The sequence below is a fragment of the Rutidosis leptorrhynchoides genome, chromosome 3, assembly GCF_046630445.1.
Source record: "Rutidosis leptorrhynchoides isolate AG116_Rl617_1_P2 chromosome 3, CSIRO_AGI_Rlap_v1, whole genome shotgun sequence".
NCBI lineage: Eukaryota > Viridiplantae > Streptophyta > Magnoliopsida > Asterales > Asteraceae > Rutidosis > Rutidosis leptorrhynchoides.
The window spans coordinates 662,124,077-662,134,337 of NC_092335.1; the positions used below are offsets into that span (position 1 = coordinate 662,124,077).

The 10,261-nt window shown below is 38.2% G+C and overlaps 1 protein-coding gene across 1 annotated transcript; it reads right to left on the reverse strand.

The window, feature by feature from the left end:
• Positions 1 to 1,081: 1,081 nt before the first annotated feature.
• LOC139902565 (uncharacterized) lies at positions 1,082 to 2,662 on the reverse strand. The gene is made up of 3 exons (XM_071885174.1): positions 2,345 to 2,662; positions 1,642 to 2,279; positions 1,082 to 1,319 (listed from the first exon to the last, which is right to left on the reverse strand). The coding sequence occupies exons 1-3, from the start codon at positions 2,660 to 2,662 to the stop codon at positions 1,082 to 1,084; spliced, it is 1,194 nt and encodes a 397-aa protein (XP_071741275.1).
• Between the last annotated feature and the right edge of the window lie 7,599 nt (positions 2,663 to 10,261).

The window sequence follows — 10,261 nt, forward strand, 5'->3', positions numbered from 1 at the left end:
GTTCAGTTTTTGAACTTACCTGAAAACTTTAAGTTTTTCGAGCAGATTTGGATTTTAATGGGATTTTGGTACAGCACGAAAACCTTAAGAATTTTAAGAAATTATGTGAAATAATCAAGTTAATTTTTAAACTTTAATTATTTTTCAAAATTTAATTTTCTCAGGTTTTTACAACTTTTGAGACCGGGAATAATGAGGCAATCATTTAGACACATCCTCTTGAGGCAGTCACTAGGACACATCCTTCGTCATTTGTTGACTGTGATTTTGAGGCAGTCATTTAGACACATCCTGTTGAGGGTAGGGACACATCCTCCGTCATTGCTGACATTTTAATTTTAACTCCCACTGGATAGTTGCAGGTGTTAGGAGAGTTATGTTTGAAGATACGAGTTTTACACTATAATTTGTGTAAAAGTCAGTTTAGATTTTAAAAATCATTTTAAGACACCGGGTCTCACACTGTAATTTATGTGAGAGCCATTGTTCTCATCTCCCCCTCAAAATATGATGCATCAGATTTTGAAAACATGATACTCCCCCTAGGCAAGTGCATCACTCCCCCTAGGCACTTGCCTGGATTCTAGATGGAAGAGAAATCAACCATGCCAATTTTACCAACCAAATTTTTGAATGTGGGTTCATCTAAGGCCTTGGTAAGCAAGTCAGCTAGTTGACTTTTAGTGGGTACAAAGTATAGTTCAACATTGCCTTTCTCAACATGATCCTTTATAAAGTGATAGCGAATGTCAATGTGTTTGGTTCGAGAGTGGTGAACAGGATTGCTAGTGATAGCAATGGCACTCTAAGAGTCACAGTTGATCGGAATTTTGTGAAATTTGAATCCATAGTCAAGAAGTTGGGTCTGCATCCACAGCACTTGTGAGCAACAGCATGCAGCTGCGATGTACTCAGACTCAGCTGTGGAAAGAGATATGCAGTTTTGCTTGCGGGAGGACCAGCTGACTAATTTACGACCTAGGAATTGGAGACCACCAGAGGTACTTTTTCGGTTTACTTGGTCACCACCATGATCAGCATCCGTGAAGGCCGTAATGTTGAATCCGGTCCCAAAGGGATACTAGAGTCTAAGATTGAGCGTTCCTTTGAGATAGCTAAAGATTCTCATTACAGCCTTGTAGTGAGAGTACCTAGGGTTGGCTTGGAATCGGTCACAAAGACATACATCAAACATTATGTCGGGTCTACTAGCAGTGAGATACATCAATGAGCCAATTAGGCTCCTATAGAGCATTTGATCAAAAGGTTGACCATCCAGGTCAGCATGTAAGGAAATGTTGATTGACATTGGGGTGGGGCTGATTTTCATCTCATGAAAGTTAAACTTTTTGAACATATCGGAAATGTATTTTGATTGTCTGATGAAAATCCCCGTTGGAAGTTGTTTAACTTATAATCCCAGAAAGAAGTGAAGTTCTTCGAGCATGCTCATTTTGAACTTGTTTTTCATGAGTTCAGAAAACTCATAGCATAGAGCGGGGGAAGTAGAGCCGAAGATGATGTCATCAACATAGACTTGAATTAACAAGATGTGTTCATTATGTTCTGATGAATAGAGTCGTGTCTATGGTTCCACGTGAGAAACCGTTCTTGAGAAGAAATGCGGTCAGGGTTTCATACCATGCTCTGGGCGCCTGTTTTAGACCATAAAGAGCCTTAGAAAGGAGATACACATGATTGGGGCATTTGAAGTCTACAAAACCTTCAGGTTGACCGACATAGACCTCTTCTTGAAGAATGCCGTTCAGGAAAGTAGTTTTTACGTCCATTTGATAAACGGTAAATCGCTTGTGTGCAGCATATGATAGGAACAGACGGATGGCTTCTAATCGAGCTACAGGAGCAAACATTTCGTCATAGTCAATTCCTTCTTGTTGTCTGTATCCTTTTGCTACAAGATGTGCTTTGTTACGAATGATGATGCCGGGAGGATCCTTCTTATTTTTGAAGATCCACTTGGTATCAATGATGGTTTTTCCAGATGGACATGGAACAAGTTCCCATACATCAAGATGATCAAATTGATGAATTATCATTTGATGGAGATTCGCCCACGGCAGTAGGAGTAGAGGAACCAACTGTGATGATTTGGGGGGAACAGGTTCAGAGGTTACCATGGGGGTTGGAGATATTGGAGGGGTGATGGGTTCAAACAACACATCCAGATCATCGGAGGTGGCCAGTAGAACATGTTGGAACGGAGAATCAGGTGTAGAGGGATTGAGACGAGGGCGAGAACCATTATGTCCAAGTACATTCTAGATATCTCGTCAAACTTAACATTGGTGCTTTCTTTAATGATTCGAGTTCGACGATTATATACACGATATGCCACACGATCCTGAGAATAGCCAATAAATATGGCTTCATCACCGCGAACATCAAACTTTCCAAGGTTGTCCTCATCGTTTAGGACATAGCAGACACATCCAAAGATGCGAAAGTACTTCACATTGGGTCGACGATCGAAAAGAAGTTCATATGGAGTTTTTGTCGAACCGATGGTTAATGATGGATCGATTTTGGGTGAAACACGCAGTGTTGACAGCTTCTGCCCAGAGGGGCGGAGGTAATTTGGAATAAACAAGCATTGTTCTTGGTGCTTCAACAAGAGTGCGATTTCGCCTTTCAACGACGCCATTTTGTTGTGGAGTACGAGCGGAAGAGGTTTGATGGGTGATACCGGCATGATCTAGATATGAATTGAGAACTGAGTTTTGAAATTCGGTGTCGTTATTAGTTCTGAGGATGCGTACAAATTTATTGGTGGACAGTTGGATTCTTTTCAGGAAATCAATGATTATTTTGGGAGTTTCAGATTTACTTTTCAGAAATCTGACCCAGGTGTAATGTGAATAGTCATCAACTATCACCAGAATGTACTTTCAGCCTCCAAGACTGGAAACACGCATTGGTCCACAAAGGTCCATATGTAGCATATACAGTGGACTGGTGGTGTTATATTCGGTTTTTGACTTGTGAGAGGATTTATGAATCTTTCCCATAGCACAGGAAGGGCACACGTGAGTGGAGTCGAATGAGATGAGTGGAACACCGTCAACAAGATTGTTGGAAACTAATTTGTTGAGGTTCTGAGAGTGTAGGTGCGACATCCGGTGATGCCACATCCATGAGGTTTCAGAGGATGCCTTTGAAACCAGGCAGAGGGGTTGAGAATTTGAAGACATGTTTTTCATGGATAGAGAGTAAAGGGTGGATTCACATTTCCCTTCGAGTAGATTGTCTCCCTCCATGGTTTGGCCATAGCATATGGATCTTTCAAAGAGCACGCGGAGATCACTGTCGCATAATTGGCTAACACTAAAGAGATAGCATCCAAGACCTTGAACATAGGACACACGCTTGATGGTTACCCCGTTGAATACATAATCTCCATATCCATCGATTGACGCAAGTTCATCATTTCCAAAGCGAACTGTACCTAAGAACTTGTTGACATAGTTTGTCAACATGGATTTATCACCAGTCATGTGTTGGGAACAACTAGAATCCAAATACCAAACACATGCTGGGATAACCTGCAAAACAGAGTTAAGCACGGGTTTTAGGCACCCTAGTTATCTCGGGCTCCTTGTAAGTAGACAGATTCAGAGAATTTAAAATGTTAAGTTCATCAGATGGATCATTCAACAAAGTCTGAACATTCATTACAACACACGAATCATGGTTTTGATGACCAAAATATAGACATCTGTTACATCTAGTACAGTTTAATGACCCTGACTGAGAAGCAAGACTTGAGGATGCTTAGACAGTTTCAGTCTTGGGTTTCCATGCTTTCAAAATGCTTTGTTTTGGTTTAGGTCCTGTGGAATTTAAAACACCAAATTTAGAATCAGTTTGAAAACGATTCATATTTTTAAGTAATGATTGTCTAGCCCTTTGTGCTCGTTTGCGACGTTTTCTCTTTTGAGTCTTTGTTAATCTATCAGAAACCCTCTTTGCAACATAGTTGGGATTTGATCGTTGCGAATTCTTGATAAGTTCGAGGTTGTGTTTCAATGGCCTACAAATGTTGCTCTGGATAGAGTTAGGATGGTTGGTATTTCGGTGGACAGGAGTGTTGCTTGAACCACCCCTCCTGTCTAGAATAGACGGTGTAGGGTGGTTATAGACTTTTCTTGCTGAGTGATCATACACACCCTGTTCTTGGATTATTCTTCTAGCAGGGTTGTTTTGCTTTCTCAGCAACGTTGCGAAATGTGGTGGTTTGTGATCAGCACCCCTTTTAGTAACAATCATCTCTAAACGAGAACCATGATTAGGGTTTTTTAGAATGGTGACAGCTGGAATGACAGGTTTCCTTAAGTTCACTACAGTAGTGTAAGGAACACCTTGGTGATGTGGGGGAAGACTCGTTGAGAACAAGTGGGTACCCATGGTACAAATTTCTCTTGTGTTGGTTTTGTTTCCTTTTGTTGTGAAGAGTTTTGTGTTAACGTTGGACCAAGATTCTTTTCGGCTTTTTCAAAATCACAGTTCGTTAAAACTTTTACTTGTAAATCAATGTTGTCTTTTTCAATAAAAGCAACATGTTTTCTATAGCCTTTTAGTTCAAGTTTTAATTCAACGATTTCTTCCCTTAGGGAATTAATCAAGACATTTGAAGGTCCTTCAGTGAGGGAGACGTTCATGTGATAGGGTTGAGGTCCCTGTGTGACCTTCGTCTTTGAGATCATTTCACAAAAAGTAATTGCTTGACTCGCAATCTGTTTTTCAAGTTCATGCACATTGCATACAAGTTGGTCATTTGTGGACACATTGAGTGAGATTTGGTGTTGCAAGGCTTTTATGATCAGGTGAAATTTACGTTCATTGCCAAAGGATTTCATTTTGTTTTCATGAGTTTCTTTTTCTAAACTGGTGATGCATTTTTCCAAAACCAAGGTTGGTAAATAGACAATACGCTTTTGACTTTGTGAACTTTCACTCTCATTAAACAAATCAGGCAAGCTTTCATGTGAAAATGAGTTTTTCTTTTTCAAATAAAGAGCGTTGATTTTATCATAGATTAGAGCAATTTCTCGTTTCATTTTGGTTGTTCTTTTAGCCAATGCTTCCTCAATCTCACTGTTGGATGCAAATGTGAGTCGTGTAGGTAGGCCAATCATCAAGTATCTACTATCATATAGACGGGGCTCAGCTTTGGCCATTTTGGTTAAGGTGAGAGGACTTTCATAGCCAAATCCTTTGTTCTCACGGAAGGAGTCCTTTGGTCGGTTCATGAACATGGTTTGACTCGAGATATGACCAGCTAACACAACCTTAGACTGTTCGGTCCTGTAAAGTTTATCTTCAAATTGACCTAGTCGAGTTTGAAGCTCTAGATTATTTGCAGCAAGTTTAGAACATTCAGAGGTTTTCTTAGCAAGGTCAAGAAGGGGTTCTCTTATCTTTTGCTCTAAGGTATCTAGAAGAGTTTTCTTAGAGGTAGTGAGTTTCTTAATTTCTTTCTCGGCATTGTCTATTTTCTCACTATGAACCTCATTTCTTAACTTAAAGTCTGTTCTTTCTATGCGTAACGGTCTCACACTAGATTCTAGCTCCTTCAGTTGTGCTACTTTTTCAGCTAAATCCTTCTGAAGGTTTAAGTATGCATTGTTTGACACTTTGATTTTCAATTCAGCTTTCAACCTATGGTTCTCATTTTGTAGTCCACTAACTTGACTAGCAAAAGATCTAAGGTCCTTACTCATTTTAGCAAATGTATAAATATACATATCAGGCAGTTCAGAGAGTACTCTATCATGATTGTTAGAGGCAGGTTCATCACTAATGGACACATTATGTTGGACAATTGCATCATTAAGTTTTACAGAGGGAGCATGCAATACATCAGAGATAAATTCAGAATTATTTTTTACGGAGTTATAGTATTCATGAATTATGTCAGTGTAAAGTTGTACCTCTTCCTCATCGTCGGAAGAAACATTATCAGGAGCACGATTCATGTTGGTGAGTTTGACTACATTAGCACATTCAGGCTCATGTTCACTATCTGACCAGTTTAGCCAGAGATCATCTGAGGCTTTGAGAACCTTCCTCTTTTCAGCATCTTGAGCGAGTAACATCTATTTCTTGTAGTACTCAGCATCCTTATGTTTGGGTAGTCTGCATTCTCGTGCAAAGTGACTTGTTTTACCACAGTGGAAACACACATTATTGGAGTCCTTGTTGTCAGGATCTCGGTATTGAGTGGTTGAGGTTTCTGGTTTTTTGTAGTACGAGGAGCTAGATGAGGTTCGACTGTTATTGTTTTTGTTGAAACCTCCAGATGATCTCCCGAGGTTCAGTTGCTTGTTGAACATTGTGGCAGCCTTGACAAGGTCTCGATGTTCTTCATCAACATCAGAGTATGTGTCTTCATCAGATGGCACGGTTTGTTTTGCTTTGAGTGAATTGGATCGGTTGGAAGTGGTTTTGGTGAAGCTTTTGTTGACGTATAGAGCCATTGGATCACTGGTTTCGGTAGGGATGGATTTAGGGTTTTGAACAGCTTGAACATCAGATTGATGGTTCATTAGTTTGCCTACAACTTCATGGATGTTGTACTTCTTGGTGTTTTTGGAAGCATAGAAGTTGTTTCCATATGGTGTCCATGTGGCATTTAGCTTCTTCAGGAATTTCATGTTCAGCTCTTGATTTCCTTTCTTCACTCCAACCTTTTTCAGCTCATTGATGACTTCACAGAAATGTTTGTAGTAGTCCTTTAGTAGTTCATCAGGTTTCTTAAAGTAGTCCTCATACATTACGAGAGCAATGTCAAGTTTTATTTGGTCTGATTGGCTATATCCATCCTGTTGACGAGTGATTTCATCTAGAAGTTCTTTTTCAGATTTTAGAGAGCTGACGAATTTGTACATGTCGTGGGGAAGGGCTTACATGATAATGGACCTAGAATCAACGTCGGCTTGAGCTCTCTTTGCATCTTCACCCTGGAGTTCATAGGGTTTTAGAGCCACGCCGGTGTCACGATGAAGAAAGACCTTAGGTCCATTGAGAAATGAGTCCCGGAGGTTTTTAGTTTGTTCTCCCTTTCCATCGATGAAGTTGTCAAATCTTCCTTTCCATTCGTCAAACAGTCCCTCGAACAGCATGGGAGGACGGGTATCCGAGCCCACGACCAAAGCATCACCATTTGCAGTAGCCATCTTAACTAAGAGTGGAAATAGAGTGGAACAAGATAGAGAGGATCAAATGAAATTGACCAGAAAAGATTTTGAGCAATGAGGGTCAAGTGTTTCAGGTGATGAAATTAGGGTTTTGGTGTAAAACCACTTTTATGAGGCAGAATCGTTTTTGAGCAAAGCCAAATTTCAAGACAGACAAGATTTTCGAGCACAAGAGAAATTCGAGCAGATGAATTTCAGGCACAGACTAGTTTTCGAGCATAAGATATTCGAGCACTACTAAGTTCTCGAGCAGACAAGGTATTCGAGCACTAATCTAATTTTAGAGCAGAGAAAGTATTTGAGCACAATCCTAGTTCTAGAGCACTAACTTAGTTTTTGAGCAGTCAACTAGGGTTTCAAACAAAACCAAACCTTCAAAACAAGGTCATTTTCGAGTTAAACCAAGCTGTGTGACAGCCAAGTTTTCGAGCACTATAGGACAAAACTTAAGGATTACGAGCAGCCTGAGGTTTTCGTGCAGAATGAGAAATAGTTTTTCAGACACCCCTTTTAAAATTTAGGCACTATTTTCGAGCAGATATTTAAGAATTCACACTATTTTTGATCAAAAGTATCAAATTTTAAACTGTTTTCGATTGGTCTCAATTTTCTCACAATTTTTGAGCACTATAAACTGATAACAACTTAGACAGATTTTAAATTCAAAGTTTCAAAGAGTTGACTTCTTTGACTGAAAATACCTATGCACATAAGTTCTTACAGGAAAGTACACAACTTATGCACAAAAGGACAAGTCCTTTGTCCTCTATGACATAAATCAAGGGATTATATCAAGGACATGTCCTTTTCAATCTAAGACCTATTGGATAAAGGCTATTCGGTGGGTATTATCTATTAGACAAACTTTTGGAGCCAAAATCTCAGTCAACAAGTCAACAATATTAGACAAAGATTCAAGTTTTTCGAGCAAGTCACTTAGGGTTTTACTGTACTCAATGAACCCTAAGAGGTTTTCGAGCGGTTTGAAACCCAGATGGGGGTTTTCGGGCAGATAGTAAGTGATAGAAACTCAACTTTTTCTAGTTTTTGATGCAGATTAACAAGAAGAATATGGCAAAAGCTTAATGAAACAAGTGGATTTAACAACTCTTAAACATCCTTAACGCATAAAGAGTAATTATGAGCAAGCAAACTTCGATTAAATCATGTTTCAAGCAACAAAAAGTTAAGAAATCAAGCATGGCAGCAGGAACATGTTTTCAATACATGAAGAAGAGCTAAAAACCAATTTAAACAGGCATTCTCATGTATGACAGTTAAAATTTAACAATCATACTGATTTTAAGAGAAATTAACATGTTAAATAACATCTACACATGGTCACAACATCGACATATCAAGCAATATCACAAATTTTCGTACATAAACCATTCAAATACTTATGAATCTGAGTTCTAGCGTAAGGTTTCAGTTTTGGTTAAGCAATTTTAATCAGATTACAAGCAAGAATGCATGATAATATTAACAAAAACCAAGTAGAAGATTAACAAGTACTAGAGTTGTTGTGATACCTAAACCGAAGAACACAAACACTTCGAAACACGAATCAAGAGGCTTCACTCCTTGGATCTACAAGCAAGATAGCAAGTCCCGCTCTAATACCAATTGTTAGTCCCTAAAGATGTCTAGATTGACCGGTTTCTTAGTGTTTAAGTGGGTTAGAAGTATTAGTTAACATGAACACTCGAGAGAGAACAATATGAAGAGGAAGTGTAAAATATGATAACTAGTTACAAAAGGAGTGGGGAGGTTGTTTATATATGACAACCTCCCAAGTTACAAGCCCTAATAATTTACCATGGTAATAAAGAGTAAATCATTATATTAGAAATATTAAAACCGTGCGCCACTAAACTATTACATAATCATATGTCAATAGGATCCTTTATATCGCCAATCCTTGGGTGCGGTTAGGTTATCGCTCGCGAAGAACGCTGCTTACAATGTTATTAACGAGAAGACTATGTTTGGGTGTTTGAAAGCACTTGCAAATATGTATATGAAACTTAATGCGGCCAACAAGGTTTCATTGCGAAATCACAATCATTATTTTTAACAGGGGCGGAACATATTGTATCTTAAAGGGGCATCCGCCCCACCTGAATTTGAAAAAAAAAATGTACACTAAAGAAAAGAAAATTACTACTCGTAAAAAAACAATGGTTTTTTTAGTGTTTACTCCCTGTCACAAGTTTCACCTAGTCGGGTTCAAGTTCTGCCACTTATTTATAAGCACGGGAGACATAAAATTGTGTCAAAGTTGTTGATTACAATGGTTTAAGTTTTGATCTTATAAACATCCATCACTGCCTCAGTGTCTTCATCCAACTCTGCAAAGAACTTGAAGAAATCTTTGAAAATGAAGCGACGATAAAGATGAACACTGTAGATCACGGTTTTGCTGGTTTAATAATAGTGTCAAGACTAGGACTAATGAAACTCCCAATCGTAGTCTGAGATCGCTTCAAGTTTGTTACTGCTCTATGTTCTGCACTTCTTAGCTTCCCATTGCTAATTATCTACAACACAGTTTCAACATCGTAATCTACCTCATTGGTGATGGCTTATTACCAAAAAATTATAAGCATTGATAAAACAGCACATAGATTTGTGTATCAATTATCTAATTGATTAAGTATACAAGTAGAAATTTCATAGGAATGAGTAGGAACTAATAATTATCTAATAAATACTCATCAAATCTGAGATAAGTTCATATATTAGTAGGATGCACTTTTTTATTAACATTTATTCCCACTGTATCATAAAAAAGTGCTATTTATATATGTCTTAATTTAATTATCCTTTACTCAAAATAATATTGAAATGTAATTAAAGTACCAAATTTACCCTTTTTATAAATGGAAAAGAAGATTTTATTGATTCATGGAAACGGAAACTGATACTTTATTTCATTCATTATTTACTTTATATGAGAAGTTAGTTTAATTAGAATTAGAATTAAAATAGTTATTAAGTGAAGTGTAAAATGGACAATTATCTAATATATCTTAATTTGTAAATAT

Excerpts from the sequence above, each read along its gene's own strand:
- LOC139902565 (XM_071885174.1), bottom strand. The coding sequence starts at position 2,662 with ATGGCGTCGTTGAAAGGCGAAATCGCACTCTTGTTGAAGCACCAAGAA. Across the intron at positions 2,280-2,344 it reads AGGATCGTGTGGCATATCGT|AATGTACTTGGACATAATGG; the intron begins GTATATAATCGT and ends CGAGATATCTAG. Across the intron at positions 1,320-1,641 it reads AAACAGGCGCCCAGAGCATG|CCCCACCCCAATGTCAATCA; the intron begins GTATGAAACCCT and ends GATGAAAATCAG.